Source organism: Rutilus rutilus (assembly GCF_951802725.1).
Source record: "Rutilus rutilus genome assembly, chromosome: 17".
NCBI lineage: Eukaryota > Metazoa > Chordata > Actinopteri > Cypriniformes > Leuciscidae > Rutilus > Rutilus rutilus.
The window spans coordinates 15,723,814-15,748,877 of record NC_140230.1 but is presented as its reverse complement, the minus strand read 5'-3'; the positions used below and the strand labels follow the sequence as shown (position 1 = coordinate 15,748,877).

Here is a 25,064-nt window from a genome sequence, read left to right as displayed (position 1 = left end):
CACCTTGAAAATGAGTGTGTTATTCTAACCTCACAGGAAAATTGTTTTTACTTTAAGCGTAACCTAAATCAAGCGTAGCGTTAATTCTTGCAGGTCTGACTCTGAGCTGATCCACATCTACCTATAGGAATACAATGCCTATCACAGCATCCATATATAAGCTCCTTCAGTATTATCAGCAGCAATCGTGTTTGTCACCCTCCTCCATCCCCAGCTCCTCCTCTCGTCCAGGCAGGATTTGGCATTCTGATTCCCCTTTGAATCAGACTAAATTCTCGAATTATGTTGTACATTAAAATATTGACATTAATGATATCTGCAATACGTTCATGTTGGTTCTGTTCTGTTTACCCTAAGGGGGGTTATCGCTGCTCTCCCTGCTCTTATCCATGCTAGGCTGCATGGATGCGCAGGGAGTAATTGCCCAAAACAGAACCAATCCAAACTGTATGCTAATTGTCAATCGTATTTGACGATAGTGTTCCTGACAGAACTTGCTATTATTATTGCTTTTCTCCGGTTCTGCATCTCTGACCACACTGAGAAGTATCAGAGGTAATGCTTATTTAGACAAACTGCTTTCTCATTATTTGACCATGCAGTATCAATGCAATATTATGAGGAAAACAATGGCAATATATTAGTACGATTGTATCAACCCTGTCTTACTGTGAATGATTCATCCGTACACGTTATTACAGAAAAAAACAAATGTTTGTCATCATCTTTAATGAAATTGTAATAACTTGCTTTGCCTCTGAAATGGCTTTCCTTTTCGGATGACTTCACAAATCCCTTATACTTTCAACCCTCCCCTCTAACCACCATTCTGTGGAGAAACACCCACTTAACATGATCCAATCATTTCCAGGTGAATAAAATTAAGCCCCACTCAACATTTTTTTTTTCACACTGAAAATCGTGTTTCACTCTGAAATCCATCACATTACAGAAGTGAGATTTGAATGACATTTCACGTTGACTTTAATAAGCTCAAAAGTAAACCTGCACTACAATTGAGTAATATGTGATCTTAAGTTGAGCCTGAATGCATTTACTGCTGAAGCTCTCGTCTATGACAGATGTCTCCTCAGGGCTTTGATAGCCTGACAGACCACTCAAATCTCACAAATCACAGGGTCAGTTTGCCTTAAGGCTAAAAAGAGACCCCAGCGGGGCCGAGTGCATCAGAAGCAGATGCGCAACCACAAACAGGCCCTTGTTATAAGCACACAAAAAAAATCTGCTCGCTGTCTGTGGGCATTCAGCACACTGGAGGTTTTTTCCTCATATAATTATTCATCAAGGGGCCGGCAGGTTGGTAATAGGAGACGGAACGGGTGAGCTCTCATTAAAGGGCAGGCTGAGACTGGGCTGCCCACAGCCCTGCCATCACTGCAGTTCTCTATTAGCCGGCCCAGCCAGGCCTCAGCTAATGAGACGGCGATGAAAAGAAGATTTAATAGGGAGGAAAAACCTGCGGTCACACTGAGAAGAGTCATCCTCCATCCACTCCAGCTCACCACGATTTGTGAGAATTTTTAGAAAAAAAAAAAAATCCTCTTCAGAGGAACTGTCTGTACAGTTTTGAGATTGTTAGTCGTGTTTCCAACCAGAGTGTATGGTATAACCTGGGACCTGCTAACATGCTTCATCCGTACACGTTTGTTTTAAATCATGTTCGTACCATTTTCACAAGTATGTGGCAAATATTAAAAAGAGGTGGCTAATGGGAGGGAAGCAGAGGGCAGAGAACTGTTGTGTCAAATGAAGTCCTGTTTCATTGTCAATCAATAAACATGCCTTACCATGGCAGACTCAAGAGCTGCATGATTTGGGGGGAAATAGTATAATTGTGATTTTTTTTTTAAATCTCAGGTTTCCTTGGATGTGTTGCTGTATTTCCAAATTAAATGTCAAGGGGAGGGTAGGGGCATATTGAAGAGACGTTCCTTTTTTAAAACAGCCAATAGCGTATCACTTGCATAACAGCCCTACAAAGCTGCCTGGCAGCTTGTGACAGGCCTGTTTAGAATGCGGTTTGAGATGATACTGACAAGAAAATAGGCTTCATGACTGTCTGAAATCTCTCCCTATATAGCGCACTGTGTGCTATTCATTACTTACAAAATAGTTAATGTGTGAAGAAACGACCATTTCAGATGCAGCTGTAGCAAATCTTTTTTCTAACGTAAGGGATGGGATGATTCAGATTCTCGAGAGCATTTGATTGGACAGAAAATCTGAAAAGCTGAAGTGCTCCATATTTGTGGAAGATACTGAATTTTGAATGCATATATTGCATTTATATATATACATACATTTATATGTATTTACATACATATATATTAAAAATTCATACATACTTATATATAATCTAAATGTGAATTTTGATATTGTTTATGAGCACACCTGCTTACGTATATACAACTCTAAATAAGTATGACAGCAGATTTGAAACGAGCACCTATGATACAAATGTAACCAGACGTACCTCTTACATGTGAAAAACAAATGCCAAATTATTGTAAAAACTTGTAAAAAAAGCACTTTAATGTCCTCCAAACTGTTTTCTTAAGTGAATGTAGGTTTTCCACACAGTTATTATCATCATGACGGGAACATTTTACATTTACATCAAACCAAAGACCTTGAGCTAATGCTGGGTTTTATGTAAGAAATCCGTATGGGTCTAGACAGCTTACTTTTACTTAAATTTGGGTAACCTTTTCCATATCATACAGCTAAATGACACGCAGAAGAGTTACATTTTCATGCCACGCAGATTCTTTCATAGGCAGAAATATCATGAAGCTGTATTGATGTGCGTTTATATGCAGTTGGACAGTTGAAACAGGCTGGTGACATTAGCTCAATGCAAAAACAATTTAACATTTTCTTGATCAATGTTTTTTCTGGCATGGTAATTGATATGACAACGTTGATATGTTTGGTCTTGGTTGAATAGATCTGCTATGCTGCTGCTGTTATTAATGCTGCTGCTGCAGAGCAATTACAGGACTTGCTACTGCCAAATCATATATGACACGCTGCTGTGAGCAAGTACATGATGCTGCTGCTGAACAACTTGGATGCATGAATTACCAGTAGCAGATCTATACAGGTGGAGCTGGGGAAGGTGGAGGGTTTCTGTAAGCACGCTGCAATGCTAAGGCAAAAGCAGTGAGCTCATTGGCTACTGATATAGCAGGAACCAATCAGCTGTGCCCTATAAAGAATGATGTGATTGCAATCAGCCTGTGCCATCAAGAGTTTCACGACAGAACTTTGTAAATATGGTCTCAGGTTTTTGCGAAGCCTCACTGCGAAAGTCAATAGCACAAGTACATTCATTATACTGTTTAAGATCATCACATTTAAATTGTTTTCATCAAATTGAATTGAATCAATTCTCCACCTTTTCCGCTAGCCAGCCGAGGTATCGGATCTCTCGACTCCCGGCGATGCTGTGGCGGCCTGCGTGTTCTCGGAGTTCGCTGATGACTTTGCTGGTGAGGTTTGTGATGGCAGTTTGCATGAGAGTGAACCAGGTCTGGGCAGAGGCTGTGTCTGTATGTCTCATGACTATTGTGTGCTTAGCATCAGAGGAGTGCAGCTCCATCTGCCTGAAACACAATAAGAAAGAAAGAGAATTCAATTCAGCTTCCATTTTAATCTAAATCCAGAGTTCACTGGTCAAGCTAAGGGTTTATTAAAGGAATAGCTCAACCAAATATTGCAATTTTGTCATGTATGTTGCACAACATGACTAAGTTTGGCAGACGAAAGTTTTAAAAAATATGAATAAGCAGGTTTGTTTAAAATATTTATTTTATAAAAAAAATTGAAAAAATAATTATGCCAAACTACTTTGAAGAAAAAAAAATTCCCCTCATGCCATCAGTACAATTGTATTACCCTGACATAGTGACTTTATGCCCTCAAAAAAATAGCTAAATTAATCTTAAATAAGAAATTTAGAAACATGCTCATTATAGAAGAGGAGGTGCATTTAAGTATGTATGTATTAATTGCATTTTTAAAGTATTTTTGAAAAAATTATCTAGATACAGGATGTTTGCCTGAATGAAAGCAACAGATAGAAAAATAACTACTGCTTCTATCAAATTAAATATAGTAGAGTTGAATGAGTTAAATATATTACAGAACAGACTACACGCAATGACATTTGACAACATTTATTTAAACACGAGCCATCTGAGTTGATTTAAAGGGCAGACAGTGCTTAAAAGAGCTCTGGAGTCAACATTAACCACCAGAATACCAGATACACCAGGTTTAAACAGAACCATACATCAGTTCGGTTCATGGAGTTTACAGTGATAAATACTCCACTCATACATCATCTAGAGTAAAAGTCTTAACCTTACACTCCACAATATCATTTTCAGGTGCACCGTGTAGGTAAAAATAGATCTACCTTCATGAAGACAGAGAGTTTGGAGGGGCTTAGGGGGGTGGGCACAGATGGAGCTGATGTGTTTGCAGTAGACTGGAGGAAAAAGCTTTTTGGATGAGGCCCAATGAGTTCTGCCCTTTAAGACTATAATTGGGAGAATTTCACAACTAATGGAGATGCCTGTGTCCAATTTAGGAAGTGAATGTTTCAATTCCTTTTGTGGTCAAATGAGATGTAGTAAGCAGACCTCAGAAAGTTACCCTTACAATTCAACCTCAGAGAACTTATGACATGTTTTGTTTACATAGAAGTGTCAATGATAGGGCAAAGCCTAGTTCTTGGTTCAAGTAATTGTAGAGAGGAAATGTGCAGGTCCAGACAGAGAAGGAAAAAAAACTAGAGATGTTAAAAAATAAAATAAAAAGAGTAATAGTTTTAATTTTTGGCCACTTTTTTTATTCTAAAGATATTTTTGGCTAGGAGGCCCCGCCCACCTGTGAGGTCAAACATCTTGGTTATCATAGTTACTTATCGTTTTTGTTATTTTCTAAGACAAATCAATAGAACCATCCAATGGATTTTTTGTTTTTTTAAAATATGCATGGATGACTTTTTGGAGAGGTCACTGATTTAAAAAGTGGATGTTACTGAAGAAACAGCTCTACGTACATTATGGAATACATTATTTCTATGCCGAGATGCTTGAAAGAGTCAATAACAGTGAAGTCTACAATGAGAAGCAGAACAAAAACTGAGCATTTCACTGAAATGGTCAGAGACCGAGTTACATATTACCAAATTATGACTACTAAAAAATACTATGACTACTAATTAGTAAAGAAAACAAATTAGTGGATATTTAAAAAGTATGCCATGACTAGATGACATTCTTATTATAAACTGTAAGTCAATAGCCATTCTTTTTAATCGCCATTGGTTTTTTTTACATGCTCTTAAAATGGTAAAGATTAGATTGACATTAGGGGTTGGAATCTTAAAGGGCTCATATAATGCCATTTTTGTACAAGTTAATATGATTCTTTAGGGTCTAAATGAAAAGTTTGTAATATACTTAAATAAAAAATTCTCATTAGTATTGTAAGAAAACAATAATTTTACCTGGTCAAAAACAGCTCTGTTTTCAGCACGCCATTTAAGTGCATGTGTCTTTAAATGATAATGAGCTTTGCTCACCCCGCCCCTCTGTTCTGTGGGGCGTTTTGACACAACACACGTGGAGTGTTGCCTTGACAACAGTTGAGGGTATATTTTGGAGAAAGAATGGCAGCGGCAGTCTCTGAGTGAGGACACATCTGTGCAACCGTATCAATTTGAACCGGAGTCGGACCCGGAACAAGATGGCGGCCCCGAAGAAGTTCGACAATTAAGGCTCAAACAGGACGTTTCTGAATGGTTGGTTAACGTAATGTCACTTTGATCTATCTTTGTATTGTATGTACTGGCAGGGTAGAGTAGTGAGATACGAACGCTATGTGTTTACTGATGTATACGTTACTTCATTGACAGACTTTATACTGACCCTCGTTTATAAAGCAGTCTGGTGAGAAATGATTCACGCAAACATGAAAGCATTGACGTTGATCATGGGGAATATTCCCTTCGAAAACAAAACACAGCCACTGCGTCTTTAGCGGTTCGGATTTAGGAACATCAAAATGACTGCTGTGTTCGTTATTACACTCAAGAACAGAACACCACAATCGCTTAGACGCCATTCTGCTCCAGCGTATCAACAATGGCGGACTATGATGACAGCTCGCTCAGGGCGGGTCTGTGTTGAAACGCTGCTGTCAATTAACAATCACGGTCAGACGGCTCGATTTGAGACAGGGGAAAATATACAAGAAGATTTAAAAAAAAAAAAAACACTGGATGGATTTTAATCATTATATGATGGTTGTGTACAGGCACTGCCAGCACACATTTCAGTACAACCAACTTGTAAAAGTGCATGTACCATTATATGACCCCTTTAAGGCACCTCACAATCAGATACGACTGAACAATTATCGATCTACATTTTTATTATTAATTAAAGGGGTCATATAATGCCATTTTTGTACAAGCTAATATGATTCTTTAGGGTCTAAATTAAAAGTTTGTAATATACTTTAATTAAAAATTCTCATTAGTATTGTAAGAAAACACTCATTTTACCTGGTCAAAAACAGCTCTGTTTTCATCAAGCCGTTTCAGTGCCTGGTTCTTTAAATGATAATGAGCTTGCTCACCACGCCCTCTGTTCTGTGCTCACACCGTTTCAAAAACAATAACACCATATCCATAACGCGTTTTTTATTATAAACATGGGATTATGAATTATATTGAGATCGTCGTACATAGAAAACATGCCGTAATGTACCCTGAGTGTAAAAATAGCCGCATTCATCGTGAAGCGTGCAGCAAGCGATTTGCAAAGATTAATATAAAGATTAATAAAATGTTACACTCACTCACTTCTTCTGGAGGTGCGTCAGGAACACGAATAGTTGGTACAGATCCTTTTTTCAGGAGCAGCTTCTTAGTAAAACCAGCTTTATAACGTACTGACTCTCGTTTATAAAGCAGCCTGGTGAAATGATTCGCGCAAACATGAAAGCATTGACGTTGATCATGATTCGTGGGGAATTCCCTTCGAAAACAAACTCAGCCACTGCGTCTTCATCGGATCGGATTTAGGAACATCAGAATGACTGCTGTGTTCGTTATTACACCCAAGAAACACCACAATCGCTTAGACGCCATTCTACTCCAGCATATCAACAAAGGCGGACTACTATGACGAAGGCTGTCACAGCTCGCTCAGGGCGGGTCTTGTGTTGAAACACGGCTGTCACTCAACAATTGCGGGAGGGGCGTTGGATATTGTGACGTCATAATATCGAACGGCTTGATTTCAGAGAGGGTCAAACATATAAGGAGATTAAAACAAAACCACTGGATGGATTTTTATCATGATAGGATGGTTGTGTACAGGCACTGCCAACAGACATTTCAGTGCAATCAACTTGTAAAAGTGCATGTACCATTATATGACCCCTTTAAAGAGTTTACCGACTTTACTGAGACAATAGAATTTATTATTTCTCTTATTTCTCTGAGAAATGTGTGTGTGTGTGTGTGTGTTCTATGGTTTATGAAGACACAAATGTGTATAATGACATGGGTATTACAATGTAAACATGGTTAATGAGGACACTTCCTGTGTAATGGCTTTTTAAAACAAAACATACTAAATGGTGTAAAAAAAAAAAATTTTAAATGAAGGCATAAAAAAAACCTCTCCAATTAATGAGTCAAAGAGGACAAAACGAAGATGATGAACTAAATTTAGATGGTCCCCAAACACAATGTGTCAAACCAAACAAGAGCAAGACTAACACAAGACAGATGGAAAGGTCGCTGACACATCTGACACAACTCCAGTTACACATCCACTCTGGACCATCAGAACACCCAACAGTCCAAAGAAATGACAACAGTGGAAGAAGGCACATTCTATTTTTATTCCAGATGGATTTTGTTTAGGAATTTGACAGGAATCCTCTCACAGTGTGGCACTCGAGGTAAGCCATGAATGTCTGCAGAGTTGATAGAGCTCCGCATGAGCACCACAGTGATGGATGGGCTAAAAGACAAGGGACACAATGGTGTAAATTGAAAACAGAGCTGGAGGGTGTGAGCTGACGGTCCGCAGAGCTCCTTACTGACATGCCGCATGGCAGGAGTGAAGTCTTTCGTCTGTCTGTCTGCCTGTCAGTTTATCTCACTATCAATCTGGCCACGCCACATATTTAAGCAATATCTTATGAGCAGGAGTGCTGTTGTACTGAATAATAACAGGGCTGTGATTCCTCTGAAAGCATTCAGCAATGCAAAAGTGATATTTTAATCATTTTATTGTGTATTTTGGAATTCATTTTCTACTCAAGATGGCACATTTATACTCAAAAACGATCCATTGAATATAACCGTCATTGTGTACCAAGTATTGAGATCTTTGTGTTCAGGTGCCGGAATACCTCTTATATGTAGATATGGTGTCTACACAATATCGATTGTTTTATTTACTTAGATGTTTTTCTAAGTAAAGCATACACTTTAAAAGCATGGTTTAATTCAGTGTTATATTGTTTGAGTAAAATGGATTTCAAAGGAAACTTCAACCAAGTAGAAATTACTCAACTTTTACTGGCCAAGTTAAAATGACTTATTTTCTTTGTTAATTTAATTAACTTAAGTAGAGTTTACTTAATTCCATATGTGAAGTTTACCTAAAACTATGCGTGCAAAAAGTAAATTTTTACTTAGTTTTTTTTTTTTTTTTTGTATGTTTGAGACAAAGCTACAACAAACAAATGGAGGCAGAAAGTTATTAGAGTGCAGTTAAGAGTGTTAAAGTCAGCATGAAACATTAGTTGCAATAGTTTTTCTTCTCTATTGTGACGTATATCCGAGTGAAATAGCCTCTCTAACTAGAAAAAAATGTAGGATTTTGTCCACTGGAAATTGACTGGATGGTTTGTGGTTTGCTATGGCTATGATCTTAAGTGATTGACAGGTTGCTCTGCCCTCGCGCCAGTAAACACGTCATTATAGAAGAGATGAGATGTTGCTGCAAAAGGGAGTGGAAGTTATTTTGATTAAAGATTATGAGGGCACATGAAATTTAAAAATATATATTATTTGTGAGGAAATATTATTTATAACTTCATAAAAAAAAAAAAAATTATAAAAAAAAAACCTTTCCCTTTAAAACCTCACTTATCGTGCTTATGCTACTCTGAATAATGCCTGAACTTCGTATTTTGAGCACCTCTTGCGTTGTTGTTGTTTTTTGCCTCTTCATGATGACTCGCTTAATTTAGTCCCAATTTGTAAGTCGCTTTGGATAAAAGCGTCTGCTAAATGACTAAATGTAAATGTAAATTTATTATAAATACTACAACATACCATAAAAAAAAACAAAAACAAGAATTGTCCATATTGAGTCCATGGTGACTTTAAACATTCCAGCAGCTCACTGACGCTAAGATGTTTTCAAAAAAAAGATGTGACAAGTTCCTCTTGTCATTATTGTCAAGCAGCTCAGCTCTGGTACATCATCTTTTAACACACTTCCTGTGAAATGTTATGGTTAATCTCACAAACCACAACGTTCATTTTTCTCACGACAAAAGTACAATATAGTGCAAAAAATAGCATGAAGCTAGGAGAACAAAAAACACTGTGGTTTGTGCGATCACTAGAGCAAAAACACATTCAGCAACACAAAATGAAACATCTGAGACTGATATTTTATTTAAAATATTTGCATCCTCAAAATAAAAGTTTGTTTATATATCAAGACTTCTTGTTTAGAAAATGGTGAATATGGTTATGGTTTTAAAACACATGTATTATGTATAATGGCATTTTGTTGATATAAATTAAGGAGACTTTGTACATATTATGCATGTTAACTATATTGCATTGGTACACTACAGACCAGATAATTATATTCATAAGTATATAGGTCATATACACATACACTACCGTTTAAAGGCACACTATGCAAGATTTGGGGGCAGTTATTATAATAATCATTTACACTCATAGTAGATCATTAATCTATAAATAAATACATCCATATAAATTTTCCAGTTTATCTACTGGACACTGCTAACCTGAAAACGTATTGTTACCTTTTTGCATAATTTCAGCCTCTTGAGCAATATTTTATTTGTATTTTTTACTATTTATTCTTTGGGCATGGTGTGCAAATACGGTTTGGTGTTTGGCTTCATGTCTTGCATTTTTGTTCTGAGTGTTTTTCTGGTAACATAGGAAATCTTTGAAGTCATTGTTGACATGGACTTTGACGCTGTCCTCCATTACTTCTGAATATATGAAGGTTCACTGCCAAGCAGAGGACACTAGCACTCTTTAGACATCAAACATGACGGAGTGAGCGACCAGCATAAAGCATTTGTTGTGTGGAGTGCATTACCGTGGGCTGTCACATTCATCCTCTAAATAATGAGACCCCTTACTGCTCATCCTGAGACGGCATTAATGTCTAAAACATGTCAAATCACTTTCTCCACCGTCTTTAACAAGCATGTCCAAACATCTAAACGTCTAAAATCTGTGCTTGCTTGGGGGTCCGAAAAGATTTTGATTCTCCTGATCTAAGATGTTTGGAGGGCAAAATTTTTAAAACAATAGCTTGAAAAATGAAAACTTTTATGAAAACATAACATGAAGTTTCATAGGTAAATGATTTTCATTTTTAGGTGAACTATCCCTTTAAATTTTAACCACTATTTCTTTAATTTTCTCTTTTTGACAAGAAACTGAGTAGGAGACAAATAAAGAAAACTAGTTAAAGAACTAGATTTTATTGTGAAGAAGTGCATTTGGTCTATTTGGAAATGAGACTGTCCTAACCACAACCTATCACTATCACTTGTCAAAGCCACACACTTGACCATATTCTATTTACTGAAAGGCCATCAAGAAAATGCAACCAAGTGAATTAAATTCATTCACAATGGCCCTCATTTATCAAAAGTGCGTACACCAAATTTCCAGCGTACACCTGGCGTACACCCAAAACCACGGTGACTTTGAGATTTATCAATATGGACGTTGGCGTACGGCACGCTCAAATCCTACGCCAGCTCAGGAGGTGGTGTACGCACGTTTTGAGTGCGGGAATGCGCGGAAAAACAATTCCCAACACCACAAAACGCACTGACAAACTAAAAGATATGATATATTATGACCCACTGTAAAAAAAAAAAAAAAAACAAGTAATTATAAACTTCAGTGTTTATTTTTGTGCAACATGGACTTCAATGTTTAATTTGTGTGACTTTACCAAAGCATTTGAATTGTAGGCATATGTATTCCTTAAGTTGTGAGCCTGTGCACTTTACCTGACGTTTCAAGCCTAGTTTATACTTTCGCCTGGCTCCGCAGCGCGAGTCTCCGCAGACTGCGTGCGCACCTCCCCAAACGGACGAGGCGTTTATTCTCGACGCGCTCGCCATTGTACTATTCTTTGAAACGATGGTTAGGCCAGGGTTAGGCCCGGCAGATGCGCACGGACTGGGTTTAGTAATGAAAGGCTTTCAATGACCAAAAAAATAATTCAGACTGACAAAATAATAAAAATGACATTCTTCTTCTTTTAAATAATAATAATAATAATAATACAAATAATAATAATAACGACATTCATCTTCTAAATAACAATAAGCGTCATTAATAATAAAAATCTAGAAATCAATTTTGTTTCTTTCCACTTCCCTGGTTTCGCTTTCTCTTTCTCAAAGAAGTTTCTCTTCTTTGCCGTCTTCCGTGTGTCCATGGCGATCGTTTTCAGCCGCGGCATTTATCAAGGGCAGGTATTGCGTACACCTGGATTTCAAAGGTACGCACAGCTTCATAAATCAGGCGATGAGAGGAGTGTAAGCATAATCTTACGCCAATATATACGCTCGTTTCTACGCAAGAATGATAAGTGAGGGCCAATATGCACACATTCATTCTTATGCCTAATATGCTGAAAACGGCTCTAGTTGAGCCGTTTGCACCTCTGTATATTACGGTTGGTCGTTTAACATTTCAATCGTATCGCAGTTGTCAACAATTCAATGTTTAGCTACTTACTTACATCTTACACCTCACATTTTGACCAATAAAACTGAAGTTTCATGCTGTAATTCACACTTTGCTTCTGTAAAAAGTAACAGTAATGCCAACCTTCTTTGATTTGATTGCCCATCTCAGTCATTCTGGCATAAACTATGTTTCCATCCACCTATTTTTATGCCAATGTTGGGATAAAAACCACTGGTTGCAATTGGCAAGTTGAGCATGAATTCTAAAAATGCGAATAAAAAAACGTATGCACTCATTTGAGGAAATGCCCAAGTCAAAGTTTGTCATCAAAATGGTTCCCAAACATCAGGCATCCACCTCCAAACGCAAGATAAATTGACAGCGTTCATTTCTTTTTGTGTCTACGTGCTGTCTTGATGCGCAAATTTTATTATGGATATTTTGCGCCAACTTTCCAGGAAGTGACGATTTTGTTTGTTATCGAAAATAATGTTTTAATCGTTTTATGCGAGATTCTAATTTTGCGCATAAGCTCGAAGCTTTGGATGGAAACAGCTATTAACGAGCGCTGATCAGCTCATGAGAAAGTATTTATTTGGTAATTATTTCATTACTTTTATTATACTCCTCGAAAGAAATACAACAATTTCATCACACCCATGAAAATGCTAAATTATTTCCCCAAAGTATTCATACTTCTCAATGTTGAATTCAGTTTAAAACCATTTGCTATAATATTTATTAAAATATTCTGTAATGTTTTAAACATTTATTTATTGGACTTTGACCTCTGATAAAGTAATGCTTCGAGTTTGCAAACTTCCTGTGGTCAATATATTGAATGCATTAGAAGCAGTACCTGTTTTCTGGGTCAGGGACAGTCATACTGCGGGTGATGTAGCACATTTTGAGGGGGATGTATCTGCGGTCGCCCTGTAAGGACAGTGAGGGGGGGCTGGGGATATCGAAGTGAGGACTGCCGAGACGAGGGGACTCAGGAGGCGGGGTCTCCCAGCCAATCTCAGACACCGGTGAGCCTTTTTTCACATATGGCGTCGCTTCCCGCATGTATTTCACTAGAACAAAAAAGAAATGAGTCAGTTGAGGGTCGTGACATTATTCCAGTTCACTACTGTGAACTGTTCGCACATTCTCTTCATCTAAGCTTCTTTTATAAAAAACAAAACAGTATCGATAGGTATCAACACAAAACAGCTCTGCGAGTTAATTTTCCATCACAGCACTGGGCCTTAGCCAGTCAGAAATGAAAGCAGGAAACCCCTACGCAAACCACTTCACTCCCACAGCTGTCCTGAGTGAGGAAATCAATTCACCGCATATTTGCATACTATTCTATTGCATTTCTAGACGATTGCTGCTGGCTTTATGACAGGGCAATGAACTTGAGGCTGAAGCATCCGCACATGAACGTGCTGATAACCGAATTACAACTGCCATGCTTCTCAGGTGAACGTCACGCTGAGGGCCAATTATTCCCATTCCATATGACAGCTTAATCTTTACAGGAAGCAGTTGACCATGTGAGCACAGGGCTATTTCACAATAATAGAGGCATTTCACAATTACCCATAAAAGAGACAAATGGGCTGTTTGGCTATTTGGCATGACATCAATTTGGTTAAAACATAGTCATTCTGAATGCCTGAGGGCAACATACAGTTGCATATTCCATAAATGCTTCTCTCGGCAAAAACTTTTGCACATATATGCTGCAGTGTGCCAAGTAAACAATCCCTAACTGCAGGACCAAGTAATAAAAGATCAACAGAATGATTTATGACGAAAAAAATTCACTCTGCTAGTAAACACTTTTCAAAAACAGGGTGCACTTTAGTGACACAAAGACACAAACCCTAAAAAACAGTGTTAATGTTGTAAAAATGTATCAATTATGAAACTAATTAAACCAGTTGTAAAGGCCCGTTCACACCACCGGCCTTAAAGCAGCTCTAAAAAAGATAATAGTGTCATTATTCAGCTCAATTTATTTATTCAGTGTTGTTTCAATTCAGTTCAATAACTATCAATGTTGCAAAGCTCATAAACAAATGATTGCTTTATAGTATTGCATTATTACAGGATTGCAAAAATTGCAAACCACACATAACACAACTAGAAAAGAAAACAACATATAATATTTAGTTTGTACCTCCTTTGGTACCTTTCTCTGACCATTTGTTGGAAACTTCAAGTATTGAGTTTGAGTATTTGAATTTTTTTTTTTTTTTCACTGTTTTGTCTAAAAATGTATCCTGAATTTGGGATAAGAAGCTTTCTCTATTGTGTGCTATTGCTCAAGTAACACACACACGCACACAAAAGTGAAGAGAAGACAATAACATACATTTTCTATCTGCCTCCAACCATACCCAGTATGCGTTATCATGACCTTTAGATTACATGTTAAAACAGGAAACAACTTGCAAAGCTGGTGTCACTAAGGCTAAACGCCTAAACAAAAATCCCTGTCTTTACAACTTCAGACTGATAAGATTAAGAACAAAACAAAGCAAGATAACTACCTAGATAATCCATAAACTCCATCGAAATGCGGAGGCACAGAAGTGAGAAGTTCAGAATGCTACTGCCAAAGTCTCACATGTAACTGTGTACTTCACGGTCAAGGATTCTACTGTCAGCTCTTGCATAAAACATTACAACTCAGAACTTTAGAGTCCACCACACAGCAGGTGGAACTCTATTCACAGGGCTAAAAGCTCCTGTGGTCCTTTATCCTCAAGGACAAGCTAAGAGACTAGCTACAAACACAAACTTATGAAAAGATTTTCTATGTTCTACAAAGGCAGAGGGATAACTTTGTGCTAAAACAGTTAGTTATATCTTATCTTTGCTTATTTACTTAATCATGTCACTTCAGTGGCAGGCAAAAGATGTTATGCAAATCTCCTTGACGTTTAGTCACAAAAATAACTTTAAAAATAACAAAAAAATTCTATCCAAACGCTGTTTTGAGCCTGTTGGGTCATTTTTTCCTGTGCTAGGTAGTTTTTGTGGGTCAATCTCACTGATAGTAGAAACAATACACACCTCCACACCCTCCCATAGATATGTATACGTAGATGCCTCATTCGACTGATCCAGACATGTCGGCGCGAGCGCCATCTTGGAACGGTCAGCGTATCGTCACTCTCAGTGATGGGAAGTTCGGGTCATTTTTTTACTGACTCGGATATTTGAGTCTCCTTCAGCAAAATAAACAAATCTTTTTCCCAAGTCATTTCGTTCACTTCAGCAGAGTGTTAATAGCCAAATTCCAACTTACGCAAACTCTCGAAGAAGAGTTTAATTCTCAAAGAAACGGGATAACCTTTCACAGGTGAGTATGTGTTGGTTTGTGTTTGTGTATATGTATTGTGGTTATTACTATGGTACTTTTTAATAGGGACGCACCGAAATGAAAATTCAAGTCCAAAACTGAAATTGTAGCTTTTTCATTGGAAATGGATAACAGAGAATTGCTGATTACACTTGAATTAAAATGTTAGCCTACATTAAATTATTATTTCTAAAATTCTGTATTTAGAACCAAATTAATCCCAAATAAAATACGTAGCCTGGAAACACGTGTTTGTGTAGTGTATTTTACAAAATTGTACAGGATTTACTGGTAGGTTAAAATATTAACCCATGTACGAGGTAAAAATAAGGTAGTATTATACAAATGAACTCATTCTCAAGAACCCAATCAACCCATTATACTGAGTTAAATGACCAAACCAACATGCTAGAATAACCCAGGCTGGGTTTGTTCATATTTGACCCATAAGTGGGTTGCAAAACAACCTAAATTGGGTTACTTTTGACCCCAAATAAAAAAATAAAATAAAAAAAAGAGTGTTAAAAATGATTTCCTAATGCTGTTGAGCAATAGGCTTCCAAGCAAAATGTAAATTATGAAAATTAGTGACTGCCTTCAACATGTTTTATTGAAAAACAGTCCATGACAGATCCATTTTTCTGGAACATTCACACTTGGGAGTGGACGTTAATTGCTCTCATTATGATGTGCACTCAAAAGAGAATGTTAAATGTGCATCAGCTGAGAGCACCAACAATGAGAATTTAAATAGGAACCTCAGTTTCATGACCACAGCACCACTGAAATATCACAAATCTGTCCATAAATTCAAATGAGTATCTATTCACTTCCTCACTTTCAAAACCTCGTAAATGCAGTTACGCCACTGTGGATGAAGCATGAATATTTTTGCTGTCAGGGTGATGCCAAAAAGATTTCTGAAAGGGTTAGTTCTGTCATAATTTTCGCACCCTCATGTCGTTTCAAACCCGTAAAACTTTTGTTCATCTTCGGAACACAAATTAACAACTTTTTGATGAAATCTGAGAGATTTCTGTCCCTCCATTGACAGTCCACGCAACTACCACTTTGATGAATAAACATTCATCAACTCACACATTTTTGAAGCACTAAAGTGGTAGTTGCATAGCTGTCTAGATATCAGATGTCATTAAAAATATCTTCATTTGTTTTCCGATTCCGAAGATAAACAAATTTCTTACGGGTCATGTGGGACGACATGAGGGTGAGTAAATGATGACAGAATTTTCATTTTTGGTTGAACTAATGTTTTTTGAAAGAAGTCTCTTATGCTCACCAAGGCTGCATTCATTTGATCACATATACAGTAATATTGTGAAATATTATTATAATTTAAAATAAATGTTTTCTATTTTAATACATTTTTAAAATGTAATTTATTTTTGTTTATTTTTATTTTGTGAATTTTCAGCATCCATTACTGAAGTTTTCAGTGTCATTTGATCCTTCAGAAATCATTCTAATATGAAGAGAAGAGAAGAGAAGAGAAGAGAAGAGAAGAGAAGAGAAGAGAAGAGAAGAGAAGAGAAGAGAAGAGAAGAGAAGAGAAGAGAAGAGACGAGAAGAGAAGAGAAGAGAAGAGAAGAGAAGAGAAGATATCTTGATTAACGATTATGAGTGCACATGAATTAAAAATAATAATGATGTGCACGGATACATCTTTTATAATAAAAACTGCAATAGTCCATAAAAAGAAAAGAAAAAAGATTTGTCCATTTTGATTTCATTTTGACTTTAAGAAACATTTCTTATCATTAACAATGAACCAGTAAGATATTTTTATATTTTTTTGAACAGCAGTGAACAGCATGTCAGTAATAAAAGGGTTTCAACCACTATATAAGTCATTTAATTTTTAAATTATATTCTATACAAATACCCGACAACATACAAATAAACAGCAATATTCACTACATAATATATATAAAAAAAAAATACACGAAGAGACTTTGTGAACAAAATCTAATTTCCGTGAATCAGAGTTTTGAATTGAATCACTGAAACTGGCAATGTTGGTTAATTTACATTGCCCGCAAAATCATTGCAATTAGTAATATTGCATAACATGATCACATAACAAGTTGGTTGTTCAGAAGAGAACAGCTGGGCTCGAATACCAGTATTAAACCTAAATGTCTTCTGCTCCAGGTGGTTTGTGCATTTAAAACATGAGATCAATGTTACATGAAACCAGTTATTCTAGTCTCGTGGCTGCTGTTCAAATATCTATAGTTTACCAAGTTTACTTTATTTGAGAATATACATTCCTTTGTCTCCTGACCTTTGTTGAAGGGAATGTTGGGAATTGAAAGAACTGGCCAAGTTGTATTACAAACATCAGGTTGGATCAAGGAAATGATATTGCTGTGGATGATTAGAACTTGCATTTCCCTTAACCATTAACTCACTGGGCAACAAGCACTGAAGTAAACGACAGAACGACTGAGCTTGCATGTGCCGCAGATGTGTTGTCCCTGCTCCCAGTGTCTACTGCATGCTTTGAGGATGAGGTCATGTGACTTGTGAGAGTGGTCTTCACTACACGTTTCCCTCCCTCTGTAACAGACAAGCCCTCATTCCAATCCCCGTCTCATTCTCTCTCACTTTATCATTTATTTACAATTCTGAATAAGTGAGTGAATGAGAAAGAACAGAAAGCATGTGGCACATTCCAGGTACCTTTGGCTTATGCATCTAGCTTAGTTAAGATTACTAAAAACGTCATGCTGTCACACTTTGCACTAGTAATATCGAGAATGTGCTTTGACTTCCAGAGTGTTTCATTTTCCCTATTTCTTTGTCAAGGCTGTAATTGGGTGTTTTTAGAGAACAGTGATTCTAGTTTAAAGCATATCGAAGAATACAGATGCTAAATTCCATTTTTTCTTCAAAACGTTCTACAGGGCTACAGTACAATTATTTCTCTGCCGTTATTTTCAGTACAATGTTGTGTTGTAGAACACTCATTTACATGAGGACAGCTTTTGTGCGCTATGTTTATCTAGGTTTTGTTCAAAGAGGAAGAAAAAGGCCCTTTTTGACTTCAATTGGCAAATTGCTAATTTGAGGCATGAAGTTTGGATGCATAGTGATTCAAAAAAGTCATTTTACTTGAGTCATAACTAGAGAATTGGGCTTTTTTTGTGCAGACAGGTAGCTATCAACTTGTCAAATGCCTTGAGACTTTATTTTTTTGTATCATCCAGAGACCTTGACTTCAGTATGACTAGCTCTGTAATTTTGCCAAAGACATTGACTTGTCCCCCATGTTTCTCAAGAATATATAGCCTATAGACAAAGAAGGGCATCAGGGAATATGTTAAAAGACTACGGTGTTGATTGATAGAGTGGTGACAAAGTAAAATACAACTTTGGTGTAGTACATCTGTAAGAGTAAAAGGATGTGCAAATATTTCTGGCAAGAAACATCAAATTTAATTATTCAAAGAAGCCAAATCCCAAGGACAGGACAAAGGAATCGTGGGCTTTGATTTGACAGGCAAAACTCACTCGCTTGTGCAAATAGTGAGCTTTATGGACAACTGGTTGATATATTGGATGCTCTGTTCACTGAAATCGTCTACTGTACTTAATTGACCTACGAATATGGTAACACTAGTTGGAAGTTCTGTTTTAAATCAGAATTTCCGTTTGAAGATTTGCAGTGAATCTAACTAGTGAAATGTTTCATCACTTTTTTAAAGTGTACTGATGATAACATGAGTGCTCCACAGGAACCAAATTCTCCTTTTCTGCTGTTAAACCTGTAATTTAAAATGAGTCTTCAGATATGTTAAAGCTTTAATGGAATATAATTAAAATGTAATTATCATTTATGCACCCTCCTGTTGTTCTTTCTTTCATGGAATACTAAAGATGTTACCTAGATGGTGACTAGAGGGGTTTTCAAGCTCCAGAATTGACAACAACAACAAAAAATGGCAATACTATAGAGAGCAAGTCTTTTGAGGTCGTATGAGAGATTTGTGTTTTGAACAGGACAAATTTGTATTTATTATTCACTGAAAATCCTGCCATTTGTCATAGCTCTCAAATCTTATTCATGTTATTTGAATGCATGCACATATTCAAATGTGGTGCACCAGGATTGGTTTTGTGACACATGAGAGCCAATGAAGCTTAAAAGGATAGTTCACTTTGAAAATGAAAATTCTGTCATTATTTTCTCACCCTCAAGTTGTTCTAAACTTGTACGAGTTTCTTTGTTGAAAGACCAAAACAGTTGCTGGCCCCTATTGACTTCCATAGTATGAAAAAAAAAATACTATGGAAGTCAATGGGCACCAAAAACTGTTTGGTTGACAAAATTCTTCACAATATCTTCTTTTGTGTTCTACGGAACAAAGAAACTCATACAAGTTTAGAACAACTTGAGTGTGAGTAAATGATGACAGAAGTAAACTATCCCTTTAATTTCATTGACATCAAACCCGGCATTACACGACTTGATGTGCCATATTTGACATCCACTGGTCACTGTTCGTGTTCACTATCACCCTATGAGAAAAAGCCAGCACAACACTTTGGCGAATTTGTATAAAATCATAATATCTCATTTGTAATTTTCCATACAATTTGCTTACGCCCTACTGAGGGTTAGTTTAGTTGTGGACCTTTTTTCTAAAACCGTACATTTATGAATTCATACGAAATCACCAATTCATGTTAGGCTACATTTTCTCATGAGTTTGGGTTGGAAAAAGTTGCGTCAATCAATACTCTGGACACAAAGTCATATAATATGAGGGAGAGTAAATGATAACAGAATTTCCAATATTATTTTATCCTGCTACAAACTTGGATACCAACATCTGCCCATCAATAACTGAACCTCAGTCTGACGTGACGCCGAAGGCAGATCAATTCTGAAGAATGAGGATATGACACACAATTTTTTAGCACATCTGTGTTCACTTAGTCACAGACATCAGGTGGGGAGCTGCAAAGTCACTGAACAAGCCTGGCCAAATATAGATGTGCAATCTTGGTATCAGTTGCATGAATCAGCTTGAAAGAAACAAATTTAAATATCTAATTTCCAAAGTAATCTGGCAGAGTTACTTTCTGTTATGCAAGCCTGTGTGGAAGTAAAATAATGCCAAATGTTTTTGAAACAAAAAAGCCTGTTGAATGTTGAACTTGAAAAAAAATATGTGTTGCATTAACCATGCTTGCATTTTAATGCCTTGTATTTTTAGGGCTTGAAAATTCAGTATGGTTGAATATTTAAGCTGTGAATATTTCAATTCAAAACATTTCAAACACATTTTCATTATTAAAAAAATCCATAATCCATATTCACCTTTCACTTCCAAAATATTCAGACTGTTTAAAAATAACAACCTATAATACTCAACAGGCAATTCTAGGTCCATTTTATTTCGCTTTGCAAATTCGCTTCCACAAATTCAGTGGTTCAAATTCGACAGTAAATTCAACGTTGACATCCAGGAACTGCAGGAAAAGCAGTAGATTACCGAGCATACTCTCCATCTGCTGTTAGTCCATCTCACCAGCAGGGGGTGCAAAAGCGTGTGTTGTTGACGAAGACCAGAGCAACAGTTAGAGCAAGCCATTCATTCATAAAAACTCATTTACCGCAATTGAGCATGCATAGGTTGTATTTTTAAACAGTTTGAATATTTTGGAAGTGAAATATGAAAGGTAAATATGGATTATTTCATTGTTAATAATGAAAATGTGTTTGAAATGTTTTGAATTGAAATATGCACAGCTTAAATATTCAACCATGTTGAATTTCAGCCCAGAAAAATGCAAGCCCTAAAAATACAATGCATTAAAATGCAAGCATGGTTTTTTCCAAGTAGTGCAATTCAACAGGCTTTTTTTGTTTCAAAAACATTTGGCATTATTTTACTTCCATAAGCCTGTCAAACTTTTATGGTGATTCAACAGGGAAAACGCAGAAATCAAAACATTCTTCTCCATGGCTGATTGCCCTGTTTAACTGATTTACAGAAAGTGACTAATCTGACCCTCAGGTCAGTGTACAGGAAAATCCTTGAATATATAATAATAATATAATAATATTATTTTTTTAAAGAGAGAGATATGCGATATGCATTATGCGGGGGGGGGGGGGGGGGGGGGGGGTGTATTTTGCACATGGTTGCATATTTTGCACATGGTTTGAAATGGTACATCCTTTTTCCACTGTATGTCGTGTACCAGGTATTTTGCTGTTGCTCACGTATAGGCTATCTAACCACATTTCCTATGAACTTCAGCTGTATTGTGAAAATCATCAACATGACAGGGCAGAATGAAAGTTATGAATGTTTTTATGACGCAGTCAGAGGGAATTTCATAGCTTTGTCACTCTCAAGGGTGCTTTCATCCTCAACGTAAAACACTGGAGGACACAGCAAACACGTCCATCACTCCAGCAATAACCCAGACAGCAACATAGTGTCCACATGTACCAGATGTGGCCTGGATCTGGGCCGACACTATGTTGCTGTCTGGGGACCTTAAACATGTGTAAGCGAAGGACGTGTTTGCGTTACCCTAATGTAGTCCTGCTTTAAAAACACACACAGCCTGACCTGATGGTCATAGCTGGTCTAGCTGGTGTCTGAGATAGTTTGGTTTAGCTGGGCAATTTGCTGAGTGATCTTTTTTGGAGAGGAATTGTGCACAGACCAGCTTAGACTGGTTTACAATGCCATAGATGAACAATTTTACGTTCCCCTCTCAGTGAACAATTTTGTTTGAAAAAAAAAGTGTGAAGAACAATCCAAAGAACCTTTTTCTACTAAAAATAACCATAAATGTTCCATGGATGTTTAGGTTCTTCTTACAGAACCATAATGCAAATACAATAAACATTGTGTACAGTGTTGTGCTGTCAATGCTTCAGTTCTCAATTAACAGGTCCCTCACAACTGATACCTCCAGCCCCACTGAAAGGGTTCCCAGCGTTTCTCCAGTCCTGTTGCTGCTACTTACCTTCCAGCATTACTTCTCTGCCCGCTTTCTTCAGCACCTGCACCGCCTCGTCGTGCGTGGCGTCCCGCAGATTGATCCCGTTCACGGACAGTATCGCGTCCCCCACATAGAGCGCTTGAGTCTGATCCGCAGCCAGACCCTTGAATATCTTACTAATAAGAATAGGCATCTTGTTCTCCTTCCCGCCTTTGATGCTTATCCCTAATCCACCGACCTCCTGCTTGATAACTTTGACACATCTTTTACGGTTCGCAATCGCTTCGGGAACTTGTGAGTCCGTAAAAGGAGTCCATACTCCGGCTTTGGGACTATTCGTGGGGTCCGGCTGGTCGTAGGAGCCGTTGGTGGTGATGCCGTTGAGGTTAACGCTGGTGTCTGTCTCGGGATCCTCGCAGCTGAGCGTCAGGGACTCGTCGCTTAAACTCGCCAGCACCGCGTGCCATCGCTCCCGTACTAACACTTCCAAACATGCACTTTTCTGCACTCTGTTGCCACAAACCGCCATCTTTGAAGCATTCTTAAAATGCCATGTGATTTCATAGACACGCACAGGACTTTACCCCCGACCAGGGAAAAAGTTGTGATTCAGGTTGAATAGTTTCAGCCCCTCTATAGGCTCCGCAAGCATATCCTCTTTGGGTGGAGCAAATGTCTGAGATGTCCTGTGAAGCCATGCTGAACTCTCTAGCTGTCAGGAAATGTTTGGATTGACGTCTGTGTAATTCATCGAAGTACTGTGTATATGTTTTACCTAAAATGTGTTTAACACTTCCTCCTCTAATGAAAGACGGCCAGTTAAATCGGCTATATCATCGGTTATTTGGGTTATTCATGTTTGAAATTGGCAATTTGGGATTCATACGATGTCTTTCAAGGGATTTTTAAAAGGATTGTATAGCTGTGGGAAATGTTCTAGGTGACGTTCCGTCTAACGAAAAGTGTTCCTGCGATTACCTCAGGTGAAGGCGATTTCTGTTCACGAGTGTTTATTTACCTCGTGAAAACACGCAGCCACTTGTAATCACACTTTTGTGGTTGAAATATTGAAACTCTAAACACAATAAAGTATTTTTATTTAAAAAGAAGGACTAAATTATAACCATCCATAATTACGCCTTATGGAACATTGATTTCCGCTGGTGTGATTCACACTAATTGCAGACAGTGCATGTTTTGAATGAAACTGAAAGTCGTTTTTGCATCTTCGTTGATGTTGTCTTTAAATGTACGTAATGGAAAAAAGTTATTTGTGATTATTATCTACAACAAAGGTGACAATATGGATATATGTGTAAACAAAACGTTGCAGTGAAAGGTAGTCAACCAGACTACCACAGAGAGGTCTGTCACCGCAGAGTCTAATAACCACAGAGTTTTTAGTGCCATCTCGTGCTTATTCTTGGTTACTGCACTTATATGCCACCAGTGAAGAGAAGTAATAGAGCAAACAAACTGTTTTGTTTTTTAGTATGAATGATCAGATTCCACTATGACCTTTCCTCGGGATGTTTTTATCCTTATTTTCTTTGCATTTTATTAACTTACTGATATTCTCTTATTTTGTCGGTTTCACGCTATATTATCTTTATTATTTTTGTCCACACGTCTTATTTACTACTGTGAAATGTAGAAGCAAAATAAGATTATTATTTTTTAATTACAGAAAAACATTAAAAAAATTTAATTCGTTTTTTTTTAAGTTTTTGTGCCTGACTGACAATCAAAGCCAGAAAAAGAAATACCTGTAGATTAAATTAAGCCTTCAAAATAGGCATTTTCTGTATAGCAGGTTAGATAAAAAAAAAACAATGTTGATTTGAAAATATTTTTTAGTTGCACTTCCATGTTCAGAAGATGACTTTGAAGCAAACACTTTGATCAAAAACAGCAGTCAAACATGATCAGAATTATCTAAAGTTGCTGAGAACAACAATAGTGTTGCTGTGAGTCAAATGTGCCCTAAACACTGTTTCATGTCACTCTGGATTTGATTAACATTAAATAAAGGATTAAGAGTACTTGCATGAAATTTACAAGTTAACCTCACTACAACTTGCAGGAATTTGTGCCTGTAATTTACAAGGGCTGCTGTACCCAGGGGAATGTTTTTCCTCATTTCTTCCTTTCTAACTTGTGCAAGTGCTTTTTGTCGGTCCCTCACGATTGTGAAACAGCAGGGAGGCACATGCAGCTCATTAGAGTTGAAATAAAAGGCCATGTTGAAACGTTAGTGCTCTCCCGTGTGTGGTGAGAAGAGAACGACTCAAGGGTGAAAGACAGATTCTGCGATGCACTTTTATTACTTCCTCACTACCATCGAGATTCTCTCTGCGTGTGGTTTAATTAAAAGATGATCTTAAAATAGCCGACAAAATGAATCAGTAGTGACGTGAAAATTATTCAATGACTCCTCAGTATTTCTGTCATCATTTTAGTTTGAGGTTTTAAACAGGACACGAGACGGTTTCATAGCCTTTAAAAATGGAGGTGATAAATAAGACATAAGTTTCATTTGTTGATGTAGGCTACTTTCCCACACATGATCCTTAAAGTCGGCATGAAACGGAAGTTGCGATAGTCATTTCAGTATGAATCCATATGATCTGTAAATTTGCGTGAGGGTGAAAATGTTTACCCCTAGAA

At 37.3% G+C, this 25,064-nt stretch overlaps 2 protein-coding genes across 2 annotated transcripts in view; one reads left to right on the top strand and one right to left on the bottom strand.

Annotated features, from left to right (window-relative positions):
* Nucleotides 1-16,960, top strand: part of mtbp (MDM2 binding protein) — a 79,249-nt gene extending 62,289 nt beyond the window's left edge. The window contains exon 23 of the mRNA XM_084386109.1: nucleotides 16,843-16,960. The gene's annotated coding sequence lies outside the window, so the exon portion shown is untranslated. The remainder of the gene's footprint in view (nucleotides 1-16,842) is intronic.
* Nucleotides 1-23,035, bottom strand: part of sntb1 (syntrophin, basic 1) — a 32,047-nt gene extending 9,012 nt beyond the window's left edge. The window contains exons 1-3 of the mRNA XM_084386111.1: nucleotides 22,422-23,035; nucleotides 12,909-13,125; nucleotides 3,419-3,626 (exon numbers count right to left, since the gene is read on the bottom strand). Coding sequence (XP_084242237.1) covers nucleotides 3,419-3,626; nucleotides 12,909-13,125; nucleotides 22,422-22,926 — 930 coding nt within the window. The 5' untranslated portion in view covers nucleotides 22,927-23,035. The remainder of the gene's footprint in view (nucleotides 1-3,418; nucleotides 3,627-12,908; nucleotides 13,126-22,421) is intronic.
* Between the last annotated feature and the right edge of the window lie 2,029 nt (nucleotides 23,036-25,064).